A 22,313-nucleotide genomic window follows, 5' to 3' on the forward strand; every position below is an offset into this window, starting at 1 on the left:
CTACTATTATTGTGGAACTGTCAATTTCTCTTTTCAGTGTTGTTAGAGTTTGTTTTATGTATTTGGAGCCCTGTCATTGGGTGCGTAGATGTTTCTTAGGATTATGTCTTTATGATGGATCATCCCCTTAATCATTATATAGTGTCCTTCTTTGTCTTTTATGATGGATTTGTTTTGAAGTCTATTTTATCTGAGATTAGTATTGCCACTCCTGCTCTTTTTTGGTAGTTGTTTGCTTGATATATTTTCTTCCAGCCTTTGATTTTAAATAAATTTCCATCTTTGTTTCTAAGATTTGTCTCATGTAGACAGCATATTGATGGATCCTGTTTTTTTAATCCATGCTGTCACTCTCCGTCTCTTTATGGGTGCATTGAGGCCGTTTACATTCAGTGAAATTATTGATAGATATGAGTTTATTGCTGTTTTTTTGTGGTTTATATGAGTGTATTGCTGTTTTTTTGTGGTGCTGACATTTTGTTTCTTTTACTCTCCTGTGCTGAATTCCTTTTGTTTGTGGATTTTTCTCATTTCTTTTGCTTTGGAGGTTTTATTTTTACTGAGACTTGGTTTTTCCTCTTTATTTTTATGAGTATGTTAAGTTTCTTCGTGGTTACCGTGAAATTTACCCTTGTCTTTTATGTTTGGAGCAGTCTGTTATTACTTAGTATCGCCTTGCCTTCCTCTCCATTAGAAGGTTCTGTACCTAAACCGTTTATTCCCTCTCTTATTGTTGATGTTGTTGTCATTTACAGATTAACTGCTTTGATTCCGTGTTGTATTTCTTTTGGTTTTTGATAGTCCTTGAGAGTTCATTTCCTAGATTGGTATCTGGCTGTTATGATGCTGCATCCTAGATTCAGCCTGTGAGCTGAAGTTGCTTGTTCTCAGATTGAAGGACTCCCTTTAATAATTCTTGTAAGTTTAGTTTGGTTTTTACATATTGCCTTAATTTCTGTTGTATCTGGAAATCTCCTAATTTCACCATCATATTTGAATGAGAGTTTTGTAGGAGATATTATTCTTGACTGGCAATTTTTTTCTTTCAAGGTTTTATATATGTCATCCCACTGCCTTCTTGCCAGCATGGTTTCTGCCGAATAATCTGAGCTTAGTCTTATTGTTTCTCCTCTGTATGTGACTTCTTGTTTTTCACGAGCTGCTCTCAGGATTCTTTGTTCGTCTTTGGTTTTGGCGAGTGTGATTATGATATGCCTTGGTGATTTTCTTTTGGAGTCTATCCTATATGGGGTTCATTGAGCTTCCTGCATGGCCAGCTTTTCATCTTTCATGATACTGGGGAATTTTTCTGTCAGCAATTCTTCAGTGATCCTCTCAGTGTTTTCTGTTTTCTGGTCCTGTTCTAGAACTCCGGTCACTCACGATTTTTGCTTTTGATTGTATCCTGCATAATTCTCAGGGTGTCTTCATTTTAATTCATTCTTTTTTCTGAGTTTTCCTCAGAGTTGTATCCAAGTGTTTGTCTTCAGTTTCGCTGATTGTGTCTTCCACCGTTTCACACCTGCTCCTCAACCCTTCTATGACACTGTCCATTTCTGAAATCTTGTTTATCTTTTGTATTTCTAATTGTTGTTTTTGTATGATTTCTAGCTATGAGTTTATTTTGGCATTTTGTTCCTCCGTTATTTTCCTGAATTCTTCCATTTTTTCTGTATTTTCTGTGAATTTGTCTGCATTTTCTATGAATTTCTCTGTTTTTTCCTCATTTTTTGTCTGCTTTTTGGTTCAACTGTTATATGATTCTGAATATTAGAGATTTTAGTTCCCTATGAGGTCATTCTAGTGCCTTTTCTTCTACTGAAAAGTTATCTGATGTTTTATTTTGGACACCTACTGGAACCATCCTGTCCTGTTTTTGTAAATGTTTTGATATTGTCTGCTGTCTTCAGGGCATTCAGTAGTTAGGTATTTTTCTTCTATATTGATTGTAGATTTGTTTGTTTCGTCCTGTTTTTTTGTTTTATTTGGCTATGTCTGAGCATGCGGGCTGTGTGTTCTTTGTTGTTTGCTCATCTGTGGGCATGACACTTTTCACCTTCTCCAATTGGCAGGGTCAGTCACTCAGTTATGGTACAGCAGGGCAGGTCTAGCCGATGAGGAGGTGCTGGGATGAGTTGTTTGTGGCACTTACTACGACCACCAGGGTAGGTTGGTAATCGGTGCAGGGCACGTTCCGGTAGGCTGTGCCTGTGCTGTTTGGTGATGTAATGTTAAGCATACAGTGCAGGTAGGCCGGATGGCAGGGGGAGATTGTGATGTGTGGAGTTAAGATGGGGAGGAGAGAGAGGAGAGAGAGAAGAGAGGAACAGGAGCCAAAAACATACAAACAAACAAAAAAGAGTGCCAGGGGAGCTGGCCATTGGAGTGGAGAGATGAGAGATTATGAAATGGAGAAAAACCAAAAGGAGAAGAAGGAAAAAAAGAAAAGAAAGAAATTAATAAGTAAAAATTAGAAAGAAAAAAGAAAAGAAAAGCTCTCAGGGATCCCACTGGTGTGGCTACGAGGTCTGGGGAAGTTGCTCCCAGGTGGTGAAGTACAGCCTGGCTAGAAGGCTTAGAGTTGTCACTCAGCACCAGGTATTCAGGGTACAGAAAGAGAGGGAAGGTATAAAGAGATGAGAAAGTTAGTAATGAAGAAAGACGTAAAGGGAAAAATAGGGAAAACAAAACAAAACAATCCAATTAACAAAGCAAACAAACAAGAATACCCCCCAAAGAAAGAGAAAAGAAAAAACAAGAAAAAAGAAATGCCTTCAGGGATCTCTCTGTGCATCTGCAGAAACTGAGGGGGTAGGTCCCAAGCCTCGCAGTCCTGCCCAGCTAGAACGGGCTCCTAATTCGAGAACAGAAAAAGAAAACAAACAATTCAAAACAAACAAAAAAAGCTCCAGTATCGCAGCAGCGTGACAGCATGGACCGAGAAGCAGTTTCACATTTGACTGGAGTTTCACAGCCTTTCAGAAAGAAGCAAAGATGGCACATGGAGCCAGGTATTTGAGAGAAAGGAGGGGGAGGTGGTGAGAGGTAAGGAAGAAATCAAAAGAAGCGGAAAAAAGCAACACCTGGAGCCAACAAATGGTGCTCAGGGAGTTTGCTAGTGCAGGTGGGTGGAATCCAAGCAGCCGGTACTTCCCAGCCAAGAGACTGTGGCCACAGGGAGCAGAGGAGGCCGAGTGGGGGGTGAAGAAGGGTGGGAGGTGAGAAAGGGTATATCGTTGTCTACCGGTTATTCTGTCTCCTGCTGGAAGCTCCGTGAAGCTGCTTTCTCGTAACCCCTGTTCGCTGATCTCTGATAGGAGTCCAAGATGGCAGATCTGTGCTGCGTTAGCTGATAGTGGACCTCTGCATGTATGTCTCCTCGCTCTCTGTTCTCTGTCAGGTTTTTATTCCATTTGGTGCTTGGCTGAGTTCTTTATCTCTTCATTTGATGCTTAGGGTTTCAGGATTGCTGTTTTCTCTGGCTTAGTTTTTTGGATCTTTGTTGTGGAGGGACTGCGTGGTGCTTCTCGGAAGTCTCTATTGACACACGTTTAGGGGACACAATTCGATCCATAACAGATGGCAAAATGAATTTACAATTCTTTTAATTGTAGAGGAGGAAGAAGATATGCATTTGACACTATGTAATTTTAGTTGAAACTAAAAAAAACTTTAGTTAAAGCGTAGATCTGTTTTAATCTTAGATTAAGTGTATCAGGTTTTTTGTAGTTACAATACTGAACAAAACCCACTACATCTGTAGTACTATTTGTTAGCCTCTTAGAGTTTACAGTAATAGGTTAGTTGTAATTATACCCTTTTTATCTTTCATTTATGGAATACCTGAACGTACTTATCTTCAGATGCCTGAACTAATTGAAAGAAAGATTGGATCTTAGGTAACTTGGTATTGTCCCTTGCCGGAGAAACGAGTATCATAATGGTTTCTACCCCCAGAGCGTGTATGTAATGATCATATTTTCTCTTATGAAATTCAAATATCAGAAATACACCAGTGTTCACTGCAAAACTATTCACAGTAGCCAAAAGGTAGAAACTACTGATGTAGCCAGATAAACAAAATACCACCCGTACGTACAGTGGAATATTACTGAGCCATAAAGAGAAGTGAAGTCTCAGTACATACTACAGCATAAGTGAATCTTGAAAACATTTATGCTGAGTGAAATAAGTCAGTCACAAAAGGGCAATCGCATTTATGTGAAATAGGCACATATATAGAGACCAGAGTTTATTAGTGGTTACAGGAGTGGGAGGGAGGGGGAAAAGGGAAGTCCTTGCATAGGGGGCACTGACTTTCTGTTAATGGTGGTGGAATAATTTGGAAATGGATAGTGGTGATGGTTGCACAACACAATGAATGTAATCAGTGTCACTGAATAATTGTACATGTAAAAGATGTGGAATTGGCAAATACTATATATTTTTTTTATCGCAATAAGAAGGAAAACTAGTAGGAGTACTTAGTCTCAACTGGCTTTATCTGGAATTACATTTGTGAGGTTAGATGCTTGATTTTTGTGAAATAATTGAATGATTTTATCTTGTAAGTATGTTTTAAATAAAACAACTCACTTTTATTAGAAGTAGTTTTAACTAAATATTAGGAAGGTCAGTCTTACATTTATTTCTATCACCTGTCTTTTACAGGGAGCTAATGGCACAGTGGTTAAGAGCTCAGCTGCTAACCAAAAGATCAGCAGTTCAAATCCCCCAGCTGCTTCTTGGGAACCCTATGGGGAAGTTCTACTCTGTCCTCTAGGGTCACTATGAGTCAGAATGGACTCGACATCAATGAGTTTGGTGTTTTGTTTTGTTTTTTTGGGTTAATGCACAGAAATGTAACTCTGAGCAGAGATTTTTGTCTGTTTTATTCACTGCTATATCAACAGTGCCTAGAATGGTGTCTAGCTTACAGTGGGCGTATATGTTATTGAATAAATAGATGCCAGGTTAATGGGGCCCAAATATTATGAATGGAAGCTTCCTAATAACTTTTTTAAAAATAGGAAATTCTGTATAACCTTATCACTTTTTAGATGCAGTCTCAACACAGCTCAGGTGATTTTGTTATTGCATATACAAAGTATGTTAAAATAAAAAATATAAAAGCATTAAAGATAATTTTCCAAATAAAGGTGTCCTATATTTTGTTCAATTATAGGAAGCAGTTTGGTTCCTTTCCAACATAACAGCAGGCAACCAGCAGCAGGTTCAAGCTGTAATAGATGCTGGATTAATCCCTATGATTATTCATCAGCTTGCTAAGGTCAGTTCATACTGAGTTCATTATATCTATTAATGTGTTATAACCAAGACTTTTGGGGTAAAAAATTCATTTTATGACTTTCTTCTCAACCTCCAGGGGGACTTTGGAACACAAAAAGAAGCTGCTTGGGCAATTAGCAACTTAACAATAAGTGGCAGAAAAGATCAAGTGAGTTTGAAAAAACTGTAACTGTTATGATTGTTACTACTGGAAAGTTCATTACTCTTACATGGTTAGGAGTTGCTGATGGTTTCTAACCCCTTTACTGTGTTCTTCTGGGGGAAAAGATATTCTATAAATAAAAATATTTTTTCTCTTTTGTTGTTTAGGTTGAGTACCTTGTACAACAGAATGTAATACCACCATTCTGTAATTTACTGTCAGTAAAAGATTCTCAAGTTGTTCAGGTGGTTCTGGATGGTCTGAAAAACATTCTGATAATGGCTGGTGACGAAGCAAGCACAATAGCTGAAATAATAGAAGAATGTGGAGGTAAGAGTGAATTGAATGAAGAAATCTAGCTGAACGCTGGAACTCTGAAACATTAGTTCCTTTAAAGACAACTTATTAGAAATATAAACTGTTAGAATACATCACTGTTAAGTCCTCAGATTATGTTGCTATTCTTTATTCTCTATATCAGCATTCCAAAAGGGTTTTGCAGAAAACATTTGTCCAGTTTACCAAAACTGGTTCTGAAGGTCACTCCATAACCCTCCTAGAGATTTGCATTGATTTTTATAAAACACTACTGTATTTTTACGCAAATAATGCACATGAGACACATTTTTTTGTTTTGTTTTTTCCCAACCGTGCAACCTCCTTGCAAATTATTTTCCTGGGCATGCTATGCATGTTTATATGTGTGGACACATTATTTGCAGAAAAATACGGTAATTCTCCTCTGGAAGTCACAATGCTTCAGAGCAAATTAAAAGCTCTGAGAACCTCTGTAGTGAAGAAACTTGTAAGCTTTGTTTACCCCAGCATTTCTCAAACTTCTTGACAGTGAAACACCTTTTTTTCATGTTATGCCTATTTTCATGTGATTCTGTAGACCCCGTTTGGGGAAATACTGTATTTTTCTGCAAATAATGCATACCTTCCATGTTTGTTTGCCGGGACCTGCCCCCGCCCCCTCTCCCCCAACCCCCGCGCCACGGCATGGCACCCTCACAAGTGCCGCCATGCCAATCCTCTTCCACATATTGCTGTAAAAAAAATTTAGCATAGTACACCTACAAAAATATCTTGGAGGCAGGGAGGGCGCAGCCGGCACACAAATGCTGAAGGCACATCGTTAGTGTAAAAATACCGCACTCTTCCTTATTGTTGGAAAAGGCTAATGATTTTTTAATCTAGATGTTTTGTTTCACCCCTGTAACTTACAGTGGTTCTTATGATTTGCTACAACTGCATGCTAAAGTTATTACTACAGAAGTTACTTTGAAATTTTAATATGAGAAAGAACTGTGATTTGAAGTACTAGATCATTGTTTCTCTGGTAATATGAAACATACATTTTAAAATTCTATTTGTACAGGTCCCCATTCAATATGTACTAAATTGGCCAAACTGTAAATGAATTTACCATAATGTCATATTTTTTACATTTTGTTGCTAATTTGGATGATTATACTACCAGTTTGTTTGTTTAAAGAGAAGACAAATGCTATAGCATCATAGAATATTCAGACCAGAGGGGTTTTCTTAACAAGAAATTATCCCTGAGATATTAAGGAGCATTGTCCAAGGTCCCATAAGTTGTCAGTGATAGAAACAAGTTAAAATCCAAATCTTCTTACTATTGATCCAGTGCTTGTTCTGGTTTTAAGATAATTTAAAATTAGCATTGTAATCAGGTTCGTAACAACCCGGAAAGTTTGAGTGATTGTCAGAATTGTTACTCTTTGGCTTTTTATTAACATAATTGCTTCTGTCTATGGAATAATGCTTACAATAAAAATGCGTATTTACTTGATATTTTATAAAGCATTTTACATCCATTATCTTTGGCACCGGTTTCCCATTTTTCTGATTTTATATTACTATATAAAGAGAAGAAAAAGTTACTGTTTTAAAATAACCTAGCCAAAAGGACATTTCAAGGAATAATATTTGTTACTGAGTTAAGGTGTAGATTTACAGATGTGTGTGTCTGATGCCTAGAGTGAATATATTGGAAATATAAATGAAGGCGTTCTGTGATGATTGTTCTGAGAAATTATTTTCTAGTTTCATTGTGGCTATAGGACATAAGTGCCCTATTGATTTTTTAAACAATATTTTTCAAAATTTCAAGTTTTATCTTCTATTTGTGTTAATCATTAAGTTTCTTAAAACATATGTTTGTAGTTATATATAAGTAATGACATTGAGAAAACCAAGAAAAAGATTAAAATTACTATGTGAGACAGTATGGTTTTATAAAAGGAGTCTTGGGTGATCTGGGTTCCAGTTCTGTCCCTAGCTTGCTGTGTGACTTGGGATATATTCCTTTATATCTCTGTGCCATGGCTTCCTCACCTGTCAAATGGAATGTTTAGGTATTTTTTGGATTGTTTACCTCATAGACCAGTGTACCTCGAGGGCTTCTAAGGAGGGAGAAATTAGTGGGCTGCCGGTCCTCCAGCCAGAGAAGCTTAGGTTTTTAATCTGTTTTTCAGACAAACTGTCATTTTGTGGGGAGTGAGGGGAGAGGAACTGCTCCAAATCCCTTTGAATTGCTGTAATTAAAATGATCATAGTTTTGATTAGTAGCTGCTTAGCTATTTTGATTATTTTATTTTATCAGGTTTGGAAAAAATTGAAGTTTTACAGCAACATGAAAATGAAGACATTTATAAATTAGCATTTGAAATCATAGATCAGTATTTCTCTGGTGATGATGTAAGTATATATTAAAATATGGTGTGTCTGCATGTAAATTAAAACCTATAAATAATGTAAGTTTACTAAGAATTTTCCCTTTATCACTAGTAAGACTAAAGTTTATACTATATTCAATGAGATTCTCTTGAGGTGGAATTTTTCCAGTTATTTAAGAATCTAAATAACAACAAAAAATTATTTGTTCTCTCTCAATCAGTTCTCTTAAATACTATGTCTGAAACTTCATTACAAGGTAAAACTGTGAAAACAATTCTTGTTGCATTTGTAATCTATTAACTGGGAAGAAATAGTAATTATAGAAATTATATATATATATGTTAATAGAAAAACCCAAACCAAACCTATTGCCACGAGCCTATTCTGACTCATAGTGACCCTATAGGACAGAGTAGAACTGTCCCGTTAGGGTTCCCAAGACTGTAAATCTTCACGGAAGCAGACTGCCACATCTGTCTTCTGCGGAGATGTTCATACAAGTTAAGTAAATCTACAACTACAAGAGCTTAACAAGGGACAGTGTTGGAGTGTGTGTCCAATTTTTAAATTGCTAAATTGCTTATTGAATTATTACTTCCATATTTACTTAAACATGTTTACGTGACTGAAGCATTCATACAAAATTCTCTCCTAAGAGGTAAAAAATTAATTTTGCTTACATCAAAATATATACTATCTTAACATAATAAGGATTTTTTTCCTTGCTTTTTATAGATCGATGAAGACCCTAGCCTCATTCCTGAAGCCACACAAGGAGGTACTTACAATTTTGACCCAACAGCCAACCTTCAAACAAAAGAATTTAATTTTTAAGTTCAACTGAGTGCAACGTCTTTTCCCACATTCAGTACGAAGCACCACCAGATGGCTACCAAAATAACAAGAACTAACAACAACAAAGGCTCCAAAACACACATGCCTCTTCGTTTTGATGCTTCTAAAGCAAGCCATGTCTCAGTCACTTTGCAGTTGCCAAAAGTCACTATTACATGGACTGTAAATGCATATGCATGATTTCCTAGACTGTTTTAGAATTCTCCCTAACAATCTCAACTACCCTATTTTTTCCCTGTTCCCTGGTGCCACACGCTGACAAATACAGTCTACAGTTAAGAATATTCCACAATGGTGGCATGTCAGCTGCCCACTGATACTCCTTTGGAAAATGGTGCGCTGTGGATCAAGAAACTTTGGTATGATGCATATACATGCTGGAAGACTTTAAAGAGGTGCAGTCTGATCTGAGCCTCCATCATTGTCCTCCACAAACATATTTTCATATTCTTTACGTGGAAGAATAGATTTTAAAGTACAAGCCAAATGATTTTCATTGGTGGAACTGACACACAAAATAACTTAAAAAAAACAAACAAACTTGGTTATTGATTAAACAGATAAGTTTTAAACAACTGTACTTCATCTACCAGTAATTGATGTGTTTATTATCTGCCTCAGAAGCCAGGGTTGGAGGAAGAACTTCAGATATGGATGGTAATGCTTTCGCCATTGTACCTAATTTTTGAGAACAGCAAGCCCTATTTGACCACTCAACTTCAGCCTGTGTGTTCCTGCTGTTTTGAAGTAATCAAATGCTGTGCATGGTATTTTACCTGAGCTGCAACCTGTTACGGACTTGAACTTCTGTTTAAGGTGAAAGCAAGAGTCCCTAACTATAAAAGGGAAAAAAAGGTCTAAAATACCCATTGGTAATGTAAAAAAATATCTTGCTTTCAGCTTTCAGGAGTTAATATTTTTGTTTTAAATTGATAATCGGATATGGTTGATTTATGTTGGGTTTAAACTGTGGAGCTTTCATGTTTACTGTAATTTAGTCTTAAACTATTTTTTACTTAGTAACCAGTGCTTTTGATAATGTGGTTGGCAACAAACCAGCAACTATTTAGACGTGTCATAAAACTTCATTTTTTGAGTATTGGAAGCGTTAATTCAGATCCTACTCTAAAAGCATATTCACATATTAAAACATTCAGACAAGGATCTGTGTAGAGGGGTAATCTGCAGTTGTTTAACATAAACCTGATTTTCAGTGATCTTTAAATAATTCTGCAATATCTGGTATTGCTATGTAAAGTCATTGCTTTTGGTAAAATTGTCTGACCCAGTTATTAATGAAAGAATATGGATTTGAAAATTTTAAAATGGAATAATTTGTGCTGTCACAGAAATGGCTTTGTTGCTGTTGTTTACTGGGTATAATTTCCCAATGCATTGATGTGAAGGGATAGAAAATTTAAACTTAGTTATCCAGTGGGGGGTGTATTTACTGTGATGAAGATGAGACAGATGCCATCAGAGCTTTGTGAATCAGCTGGGGTTTTTTCACTGATAAACAACACATAGCAGGTGTGCGTTCATTAAAAATGTATGTATCTGCCAAGGTGGAGCCACTTTAAAGAGTTGAGTTTTGTCTTGTATCTAAAGTGGATACAAGCGTATGTTTAAACTGCAAGATTTTACTTGCTAGAGAATCTGTTTTAATATAGTGGTTTGGCCTCTGATTATTTATAGGTTTTATAAATTTTAGAATCAATTTCTCTTTAAGGTGGCTCAGATTTTTCAACTCTTGTGCACATAAAATTGAGTTGAAGTTCATTGTGCCTTTTTTTCTTTATCCAAATTTTGAGTTAAAGCTTCATATGGTAACTGCATCCTATTCAGACACTGTCGTCTAAATTTTTGAAACTGTGGTGTTCACTAAAAGTAGGAATAACAAAGCTAATTAAGGTCACAAACTTCAGTGAAACCCTTAAAGTCCAAATCTTCTTGATATTGTAAATTGTACCCCTTCCAAGTTAGTTTCTTCTGGACTCTCCATATTTACTGACAGTTACCTTTTAAATTTTGCACACATTGAGATTAAAATTGGGCCTCTACTGTGACGACTCCTATTTCCTCTTGTGTTCTAAGTGCAAACTAACGTTGAAATGAACATTAGCGTCAAGTAGTGCAGACCTGTGTACACATTGGCTTGATTCAGTTCGTTGTGACCTTATCGGGTTTGAATTGGAATTGCACCATTTCATAGATAAAGGAAACTAAGTATATTGCTGCACTTTTAAGTTGTCAAAACAGTGTTTAAAAATCGCATTGTTTTTATTTTTTTTTTAACTCAGTTAAAAAAGACTAAAACGTTCTTTCAAAAGAGGCATCTAAATGTGTTCCTAATTTTGTATATGGGCTTAGGTTTTGTAACCAATAAAAAAAGCTGCTATCAAATATGATAAAACATTGAAGGACTTATTTCAAAAAATAATTTAATTGCTTAGTTTTGTTTTTGTATGGTTAAATTTAGATTTGGAATTATTTTTCAGTATCCCCTACAAAGGAGGTGAATCATGAATCAGCTTTCCATTGTGTGTTAATACTCCTTTCCACCTGGATGACCAATAGCAATGCTAGCTCTAAGAGTATTTTATAACAAATAACAAATAGTGCAGAGTCTCAGACTTAAATACTATACCCTAGAAAAGGGCCATTTTATTGAAAAGGTAGTGTGGTTATGACTTTCATCAAACAAACAAAAAAACTTTATGTCTTGTCTAACCCTTGAAAACACACAGCTATAAAAGATCGTAACAAGTAAACCGGAAAGTTTTAGCCTGTTAGATAGAAATTGTGGCTCAAAATGAAATCTCAAATTAATTGAAACAACAGAGGAAGAGCTAAACTTTTAAGTATACAAATATTTTCCCTTTTGTATAATGCTACTTCAAATTATTTTTTAAAAAAGTGTATAAGTAAATAAATGCATTAGTACTCCTATATAATCTTGCCATAATTTCCTTCAGAAATGTCGTCCTTTTCAGGGGATTAATTATTGCAGAAGAGAATTCATGAATGAGAGTTGTCTTGGAGTCATTGTTACTGATTTTTCTAACTCTAGTTGATCTTAGAAATTTTCATTAAATCTATTTGGGGAAAGAGAGTATAATTTCTGTACATTAAGCTGTGAGTATGCAGGCATATAACCCAAGGGGTGTTCTGTGTGACCCACCATATAAATGTACTTGCATCAGTTAGCTGAAAAACAGTGATAGAATGAATCTCAAAAAATACTCTATATATCAAGAGAAAGTGTTTGGGGAAAGGGATGTAGGAATGCAACCATAGACACGTCCTCAGCCTCTTTATTTGTCCATAAAATCCATAAGCTAACTTTAGTCTAAATCAGGGTTTCTTAAACCCTGCACTACTGACATTGTGGGCCAGATGATTCTTTGTTGTGGGCGGTCTCTCCTGTGCATTGTCAGATGCTTAGTGGCATCCCTCGTCTCCACCCACGAGATGCCAGTTGCACCCCTTCTCCCCCCAGTCATGACAGCTAAAAATGTCTCTAGATATTGCCAAATGTCCCCTGGGGTGGGGTGGGGGGGGCAAAGTCTCCCCTGGTTGAGAACAACTGGCCTAAAGTAATTCCTGAAGAAAACTTCCCCACTCAGATGAGGTATCCTAAGTCGTGAAATTTTATTGTGTGAACAATGCTAGGCTTTTCTCAGATGCACAGGATAAAAAGAAAGAGGAGACAAACGTGTATCCTTCCTTCATTTTCAGTTTTAGGAGAAATGAGAGCCAGACCTACCATTTCCCAAATCACCCGCCTGTGGGAGCTAGTGGTAGCACTGAGGCCCATCTACTGCAAATGGCCTAGAGTAGAAATGGGAATGTGGTTAAATGTTTACCCTCTTAAAATTATTCTGTTGCTACGTAATAGGGTTGTGTGAAAAAAATGAAATTACCTGTAAATGTGATTACCCATAATCTGCTCAACAGTTCCCTGTAGCAGTGTTTTTCAAACATTTTTAGTTGAAGATCTTTAAGTTCTCTGGGGAAAGCCGGCATCGGACCAGGAAATCATAGCATAGTTTGAAAACCCACTTCTTGAAGCGTTGTGAGAGATTGGCCCCGTCCTTAGGAAACTTGCATGTCTAGATGGGAAAATGAAACCGTTGTATTTATTTTTTTTAATTTAATGGATGGCCCATTAATTAAACAATAGTGAAAACAGGCAATATAAAACTAGTTTAAGTCACATAGCAAAAACTAGATAACTAGTTTTAAAATTGGGAATATCCACACGTTTATGAATCGCATAGGGCAGCAGACCAAGGATGATGGAGAATAGAACAGTGGATGAGACAGGCTCTTCCTTCAAAGACCTGTTTTTTCCTATCTAGCAGGAGCTCTGTTCTAAGTTTTAATATATTAAGTAGAAAGAGAGAGATGGGAACAAAGTTCAGAGAAGGTAAACAACAGTGAAATAATGCTTGGATATAGTAGGACTGAGACTTTGAAAAGATGGTCAAGTTCTTCAGGACCAGATCTATACCATACCGCTTGTTTCATGATTTAGATTCCTTTGGATTAAGCACACAACTCTAGATGTTCAGTAAACGTATTAAAAATGATTAAAAGTAGAGGAACTATGGTTGAGCTGTGCTATACAGGAAGTGCTCCCTGCAGGAGAATCTCTTCTACACTGTCCCTCTTGCCTAACAAATGGCCGTCAACCTTCTTGATTAATTATCTTAAACTGTGGTACCCAAGGATATGGTGTCTTGTGCCAAGCGATGTGTGAAGCTGCCACAAGATAAATAAGACACATCTTTAGCTATTTCCATTTTTGGTAAGTAAAACAGTTTCATGGTAATACAGACCTATGTTTTACAGAGCAAAATACACATTTTGTGTAACTTTTTTTTAAGATAAAATTTGATTTTTGAGGCAGGTCATTTTATGAAAATATTCCTGGCACAGTAAGAGAAAAATTTGTCCTACTGTTGGATCGCTTAAGCTATTACAGAGTCCTTAATATTGAACAGAAATCACCTCTGTCAAATAACCATCATTGTAAATTTACCACATTTGATTAGGGGTAGACTTTTTGTTGTTTCCAGAGAGTGGAAGAGACTGATCCCTTTTTATCAGTTCCCTTCCTCAATCTGAATACCCTACGTTTTTCAACCATCCTGCTGATAGAGTAGTTCCCTGGACCTAGTTCCTGTCAGCTTGATGCACTCCAAGGACCCCAAGAAGAAAATGTGTGCTGTACAAGTATCAGGGTACAGTGGAATGGGAACATTCCATTATCTAGACACTAATTCAGTGAATGTGGGGAGATTATTTCAGCTATTTTACCAGTTTCATTATTAGATTTGTGATCAAGTAAAAGCCTCCAGCTCCCCTTCACATTGGCTCTCTTTGAACCCATACTTATGAAGTTGTACTTTTCAAATCTAGATATAAGAATTTATAAATTTCATATTACAGTGGTGGTTAGGTGCCGGCGAGTCAGTTCCAACTCATAGCAACCCTGCGTACAACAGAACAAAATGATGCCCAGTCCTCCGCTATTCCCACAGTCGTCATTATGTTTAAGTCCATTGTTGCAGCCCATTTTTTGCAGTAAAACCTGCAAAAGCCGGAACCTGTGTAAGGAGCAAATGTTTTCCACTAAAATAAGCAATAGTAAAGTGGTAAGACCGCAGCCTATCAGAGGCCGAAAACTTGTGAGACCTGGAAAAACAAGGCAGTTACATCAAATTCTGGCTCTCACAGGTTTTCCTGTATTTCAGCCCAGTTTTTCCTCATAATAGGATCAGGTTCTGTTATCCTTTCCACGTGTTCTGTCTTTTAGAAGTAAGAACTTTGACTAAGCCTCTAGAAACATCCATTCAATACTTATTGATCACCCTATTCCATGCCAGGTACTCTAGGGCACATGATACTATTAAAAAAAAAATCATATAAATGTAAAAGGAAAGCTATGACAAACATTAGCAGAAAGAGGTACATGATGACAAAGGATATAGTACAGGCAGTGGGCTAGGAAGGTGATCATTGGGCTGACATTGAGCCCTTACTAAGTGTCGGGAGCATTAAGTAGCAACTCTCCTCAACCCTGTGAAGAAGGTTTGGTTATCAGGCAGAGAGATGCTAACTTTTCCCAAAGTTACGCAGCTGATGGGGATGAAGAAAAAGCAAAAATTAATTAGGCAAATTGGTAAGTAAAGCTTTCTGGCAGAGAAAACGATTATGTACATGGGCCACGTGTGAGGCACCATGGGGAGTTCAAGGAGTGAAAACAAGTGTAGCTGGATCAAAGATAATGAGGATTATGGAGGGGGAGCACTAAATTGATAGGTAGAGGCCAGACCCCACTGCCTCATAAATCATATGAAGGGTTTGGAAAATCATTGCCATTAAGTAAGAGGGGTGATGCCAGATTTGTGCTTAATAAGGTTCACTGGTTGCATTGTGAAGCATTGAGACAAGAGATGGTGAAACCACTTGGCCCGTGAAGGGTGGCATCAACAGAAGCTTGGCAGCTAAAATAGACAGGAGTTGGCACTGCCATAGGTACAGGGTTTGAAGGAGAGGGAAGTATCAAGGATGAGTTCGAGGTTTCTGAGTTTCAGGAACTCATGAATGGAAGTTGATGAGAGCAAACATGAGATAAGGAGGTAACATGAAATAGAGTCAGACTGGGTGTGGAGCGTAATGAGTGCAGTATGGGTTGTGTTGAGTTGAACATCCAAATGACTCACATAGGGCAGTAGGAACTCTAGAGGTCTGGGCTAGGGATTTGAGTGCTCTTGCCTATTTTGATGCTCATTAAAGCAGGAGGTCAGGATGAGACTGCCTGGGTCTAGTGTTTGGAGTGAGAATGGGGCCTAGGATTGAGTGTTAGGGCGTTTCAACATTCAGTGAGCGTGTGGTGGTGGATGAGCTTGCAAAGATGCTTGCAAAAGAGACAGAATGGCTAGGGAGATAGAAAATCCTGTGTATCTTCTCACAACACCAAGGGAAAAGATATTTCACTGCCCAGTGAACCCTGATGGCACAGTGGTTAAGAGTTCAGCTGCTCATCAGAAGGTCAGCAGTTCGAATCCACCAGCCACTCCTTGGAAACCCTGTGGGGCAGTTCTCTGTCCTATAGGGTCACTATGAGTTGGAATCCGCTTGATGGCAATGGATTGTTTTTTTGTTTGTTTTTTTAAATGATACTGCTAAGAGGGGGAATGAGATAAAGATAGGAAATATCCTTTGGGTTAGTGAGTCACCTTAGTAAGACTCACCTGTATACTGTGGTAATGAGGGCAGAAATCAGCAGTCAGAACTGAGGAGCGGGAGAACAGGAAATGGAGACAGCGAGTCTACTCAGCTTTTTCATTCTGTTTGTATTTGCTCTGAAGGGGAGGAGGGAAGGGTGGTAGCTAAAGAGTGATGTGGGGAAAATCCAGTTGAGAAAGACATTGAATATACAAGAGAAGAATGATCAATTCTCTAGGTTGTAGGAGAGAATCCAGAGCATAGGGGGCAGGAGTGGCTGTACCTCTTCACTCAACTGTTATTTAGTTGAGCAACTAAACCAAAACCAAACCTGTTGCCATCAAGTCAGTAGTGTTACCAAGGAGTGGCTTGCGGTTTTGAACTGCTGACCTTGTGGTTAGCAGCCAAACACTTAACCACTGTGCCACCAACCACTAGCATGTGCCAAACTTTAATAGGTGCCAGGGAAACAGCAGTAAACAAGCCGGACACAACCCGTAGTCTTGTGGAGCTTACATTCTAGCAGCAAAAGACTAGCAATAAATTTGTAAAGAAATATGAAAACTTCTGCTATGTAGCAAATGGTATAAGGAGTGACTAGAGGTGGGAGGAGTACTGGTGCTCTTTGTACACAGTGGTCAGGAAAAGCCATTCTGAGATGACCTTTGCGCTTGGGAGTGCTGAATGACGCAGAGGGCAGTCTTTTGAAGATCTGGGGGAGGGGACCAGCAAGTGAAAGGTCTTGAGGGAGGACCAAGCTGGCTTCTCTGCAGAACAGGTGAGCGTTGTTGAGGTGTAGTAGACGGGACAGGGCCCGATTGTAAAGGACCTTGTAGGCCACTGAAAAGAGTTTGAATTTTATTCTAATTACAGCAGGAAGCTGCAGGGAGTTTTAAGTGGGAGAGGTGAGGAGATCAGGCGTATTCTTTTAAAAGATCCCTCTTGCTGCAGAGTGGAGAATAGGGAAAGAGGCAAGAAGTGGATGCAGAAACCTAGTTAGACTGTTGCCCAGCTAAGAGTTGATGATGGAGTGGGATTGTGGTACTAGAGACAGTGATCCATACTGTGAGGTTAGAGCTTAAAGTCTGGCTAATGGATGATGGTGTTACGGCTTGGATTGTGTCCTCCCAAAATATGTGTTGCATTCCTGGCCCTTCTACCAGTGGATGTGATCCTGTTTGGAAATTGGTTTTTTTTTTGTTATGTTAATGAGACCATAGTACTGCAGAGTGGATCCTAAACCTAATCATATCTGAGCTATAAAAAGAACAGAATAGACACAGAGACACACATGGGAGGAGACAGACACCATGTGCTGATCGCCTACAAGCCAAGAACTAAGGAACACCCAGGGCTACTGACAAGGCAGAAATCCACACAGCTGAGACATTGATTTGGACTTTTAGCCTCCAGAACTGTGAGAAAATAAATCCTTGTTCTTTAAAGCCACCCACTCATGGTATTTGTGTTACAGCAGCACTATGTAGCTAAGACAGATGGGATCTGGGGTGTTGGGGAAGGTGGGATCAAAGCCTGGGCAGATGCATAGACAAATTGGTGCCATTTACTGAGAGTGGAAGGCTGGGGAAGGACCAGGTTTAGGGGTATGTGTGTGGAGATCCATTCTATTTTTATCATGTTTGGTTTGAGATACTAGACATCCAGTTGTCTACTTAGGAGGTGTGGCAATTTTATTGCAACAGTAGAGGTAAATGGGATGAGGTGAAGGTGTTGTAGACTTGGAAGAAAGAAGAGGAGGCAGTTTGTGTGTTTTTTGTTTTTTTTTTTTTTCCCCTTCATAAAATAGGAAGTAGGGGCATCCACTAAGACTGATGGGAGGTGAGGACAAGAGATGCTTGAAGAGAAGAGAGATGACTTGAGAAAGGCATTGAAAAGAGACTGACCAGGAAAACTTGGATTTTAGTCAGTGTCGAGGATCCGTTTGAGGCTGGTGACCATAAAAGTTAATGGTGGCTCCAGTTTGCCTTGCTGTTAGACTTCCTCCAAAGGTGCTCAGATATTTGGGTGTAGATATGAAAAAGCAAATAATGGGATTCATTCAGGGATGAAGTTTTCTCGAACAGATCTTGACAGTGATGATAGTAGCTCCAAAGCAAACCTGTTGCCATTGAGTCGATTGACTCATGGCGACCCCGAGTGGAATAGAACTGCTACATAGAGTTTTCTTGGCTGTAATCCTTAAGGGAACAGATTGCCAGGCCTGCCTTCCACAGTGCTGCTGAGTGAGTTTGAACCACCAACCTTTATGTTAGTAGTCGTCAAGCGCTAACTGTTTGTGCCACCCAGGGTGGTTGTGAGTTCATCCAAATAAAGCACTTAGCACCACACCTGGCCATGGTAAATGCTCAATAATAGCTAACATTCAGCATTTACCATGTGCCAGGCGTGGTGCTAAGTGCTTCATTTGCATGACCTCACAACAACCGTATGAGGTGGGTACTACAACTATACCCATATCTTGATGAGGAAATGGGCACAGAGAAGATAAATAACTTGACCAAGTTCATGAGCCTAGGAAGGAGCAATGTCCAGATTCGGATCCAGGGAGTTTTTAGTGTTAACAAGATGGACAACAGAATATAAATTAGATGATGAGGGAAGCAAAGGAAAGGAATGAATGAAGAATTCAGCCTCTGGAAGGTTCTGATGAACCTGATGAGTCAGAGAATGGTTATAGTAAGAATAATTGAACAAGTTATGCTGGAAGAAGAAGAGACTGTGGTCAAAGGGGGCACACACATCAGTGGTTTTGGAAGTGGCAAAGTTACAGGTAATGAGGTCAAAGAGTGTTGGGAGAGAATGGCTTAGGTGGAGTGGAAGAAGAATTTACTGAGAAATCTAAGAAAGACCCAGGTTAGTAGATAACCATCCATTAGTGTTTTAGTTCAAATATCCCTGAGTTAATTAAGACTCTCTAGGTAAAGTGAATCAACCAGCTGATAGTACTCTGTTTCAACTAACATTTTCACTATCTTTTCACCAGGATATCAGACTATTAAAAAGCATATTTTATCAAATGTTTTATTAAAATAATTTGCCGGTGTGTGAGCCCATCAAAGAAAAGAAAATCTTTGAATTTGTGTTCAGTGCCAGCAATTATTTTAATTTCTAACTGTTCACAGATTATCTGTTTGACAATTCTGGAATTATTTCTTTTTCTTCTTGGACATTAGGACAATACCTTAGTTTCTTAGGCAGAAATACCACAAATGAGTGGCTTAATGAGCAGAAATTTATTTTCTCACAGTTTAGGAGACTGGAAGTCCAAACTCAGGGCACCAGTTCTAGGGGAAGGCTCTTTCTCTGTCAGCTCTGGGGAAGGTCCTTGTCTTTTTTCAGCTTCTGTCCCTTGGTTCTTTGGCGATTTTCATGTGGTGTGGCATCTATCTTTCCCCATCTGTGCTTGCGTGCTTCTCTGCCTACTGTGCTCTTTTATATCTCAAAAGCAATTAAGACTCACCCTACACTGATATGGCCTCATTAACTTAACAGAGAACCCTATTCCCAAATGAGATCACATCCACAGGTATAGGGGTTAGGATGTACAACACATATTTCTGGGGTACACAATTCAATCCATAACACACAATATTTGTCCATTCTCAATCCTGGTTTCTTTCCCATCCTCCATGATTTATTATGGCAATGGGTTTTTTTGTTTGTTTGTTTGTTTTGTTTTGTTTTAATGAGTGGGAATCTACTGGACGGCAACGGGTTTGGTTTGATTTTCTGCCTGTAAGAAAAGAGTACCAAAGGGGCTGTACAGACAAATGCCCGTTCTGTATGTCCCCTTGTAATGATGAAGGAAGAGGAGGCCCTGTCCAGCTGGTCTGCTTGTCCTGTCTCCTTGACAGATAGACATAGATAGCAGAGACAGACACCTTGCCAGGCTAGCCTAGGAAACATCCTGGAGATGAAGGCTGTTCCTTCTAGCTATTAGCTATTTACAACCTTCTAGCTGTGAGATATCTCAGGGGGCTCTCTTTTAGATTCTCTTTTTTTTTTTTTTTTAAACATTTTATTGTGCTTCAGGTGATCTCTTTTAGATTGTTATCAGTCTTATGTAGGTGAGCCTCCTCAGTTTGCAGCGGCAGCAGGTTACCCAGGCACATGTGTCCAGCATTTTCACACTGCAGTAGATGAGAGAACTCTGCTCTGTAAGAATTCTTCATTGGTGCCCACGTTTAGGACCTTTATTTTTCCTCATAAGCCACGTGGGATTACTGTAGTAATGCCCATCTCCTTCATCACAGGGTGTCAGTGTGATGCCGATGATGTGTAAATGCCCTTAATTATGTTGGGGAATTTCCCTTCTATTCCTCTTTTGCTGAGAGTTTTTGTCATGAATGTGTGTTGGACTTTGCCAAATGCCTTTTCTGCATCGATTGATAAGATCATGTGGTTCTTGTCTTTTGTTTTATTTATGTGATGGGTTACATTGTTTTTCTAATGTTGAACCATTCCTGCATACCTGGTATAAATGCCACTTGATGATGGTGGATTATTTTTTTGATATTTTGCTGAATTCTATTGGCTAGAATTTTGTTGAGATTTTTGCGTCAATGTTCATGAAGGATATTGGTCTGTAGTTTTCTTTTTTTGTTGTGTCTTCACCTGGTTTTGGTATCAGGGTTATGCTGGCCTCATAGAATGAGTTTGGTAGTATTCCATCCTTCTCTGTGCTCTGAAATACCTTTAGTAGTAGTGGTGTTAACTCTTCTCTGAAAGTTTGGTAGAATTCTCCAGTGAAGCCATCTGGGCCAGGGCTTTTTTTTGTTGGGAGTTTTAAAATTACCTTTTCAATCTCTTCTTTTGTTATAGGTTTATTTAGTTGTTCTACCTCTGATTGTGTTAGTTTAGGTTAGTTTAGGTAGGTACGAGTGTCTAGAAATTTGTCCATTTCCTCTAGGTTTTCAAATTTGTTAGAGTATGATTTTTCATAGTATTCTGTTATGATTCTTTTAATTTTAGTTGGGTCTGTTGTGATACCACCCATCTCATTTCTTATATGGGTTATCTGCTTCCTCTCCTGTTTTTCTTTTGTCAGCTTGGCCAATGGTTTATCGTTTTTGTTGATCTTTTCAGAGAACTAGCTTTTGGCCTTGTTAACTCTTTCAATTGTTTTTCTACTCTCTATTTCCTTTAATTCTGCCCTAATTCTTATGATTTCCTTTCTTTTGGTGCCTGAGGGCTTCTTTTGCTGCTCTCTTTCTACTTGTTCCAGTTGTTGGGTTAATGTTTTGATTTTGGCGCGTTCTTTTTTTTGGATGTGTGCATTTATTGCTATAAAGTGACCTCTGAGCACTGCTTTTGCTGTGTCCCAGAGGTTCTGGATGATGTTGATGATGTGGTGAGACAATCTTCAGTTCCTAGAATAAAATACATCCCTATATAGAAGTATGCTGTGTCATCATTGTAGGATTTGGAAGAAAGATGCCATTTGTTCCCTTTCAGCCTCCTGCTGAGTAATAAGACAAGCAGCTGGCTCCTGGGGTCTGACCTCTAATTATCAGAAGCCACTTCGTGACTTTTATTGTACATCCGAGGCTTTATTAGAGGTGTGTCCTGTGAAGGTCACCAGTCTTATCTCCTGCTTTTTACACTTTCTCCTTGGTGCCCTGGAAACTCTTAACCCCATTGTAGGAACTTTTTATCATGTTTATCATATATGACTACATATAAAGTGAGAATTTTTTTCCCAAAAAAGCCATCCTTCAGAAAAGAGGAAGTACCCTTATAGAGTTTCATATTATGGGATAGTCTCTCAATTAATCTTAAAAAAATGCATTATTTTTTAAATAAGTGTGATATTCACATGTTTCAAAAATTAAAAAGTATACAGTGAAAATATCGTTCCCATCCATATCACACATTTGCCTAGTTTCCTTCCTTCAAACCTACAGTAACCACTGTTAGCGTCTTGTGTCTCCTTCCAGAGATTTGTTATGCAGGTACAAGAAAATGCAAATAATATATTCCCTTCTATTCTCTCCTTTTCGCACCTATAGTAGCACACTATACACATTGTTCTCCTCCTTGCTTT

The 22,313-nt window shown here is 38.3% G+C and overlaps 1 protein-coding gene across 3 annotated transcripts in view; it reads left to right on the top strand.

The window, feature by feature from the left end:
* The window catches only part of KPNA3 (karyopherin subunit alpha 3), a 98,432-nt gene extending 88,847 nt beyond the window's left edge, over nucleotides 1-9,585 (top strand). For 2 of the 3 annotated variants that reach the window (XM_023731532.1, XM_023731533.1), the window contains exons 13-17: nucleotides 5,186-5,290; nucleotides 5,387-5,458; nucleotides 5,620-5,782; nucleotides 8,085-8,179; nucleotides 8,894-9,147. In XM_023731532.1, coding sequence (XP_023587300.1) covers nucleotides 5,186-5,290; nucleotides 5,387-5,458; nucleotides 5,620-5,782; nucleotides 8,085-8,179; nucleotides 8,894-8,992 — 534 coding nt within the window. In that variant the 3' untranslated portion in view covers nucleotides 8,993-9,147. Of the gene's footprint in view, nucleotides 1-5,185; nucleotides 5,291-5,386; nucleotides 5,459-5,619; nucleotides 5,783-8,084; nucleotides 8,180-8,893 lie in introns of all 3 variants that reach the window. The other variant, XM_004376570.1, reaches the window with a different exon arrangement.
* The last annotated feature ends 12,728 nt before the right edge of the window (nucleotides 9,586-22,313 follow it).

The sequence above is a fragment of the Trichechus manatus genome, unplaced genomic scaffold (assembly GCF_000243295.1).
Source record: "Trichechus manatus latirostris isolate Lorelei unplaced genomic scaffold, TriManLat1.0 scaffold00044, whole genome shotgun sequence".
Lineage (NCBI taxonomy): Eukaryota > Metazoa > Chordata > Mammalia > Sirenia > Trichechidae > Trichechus > Trichechus manatus.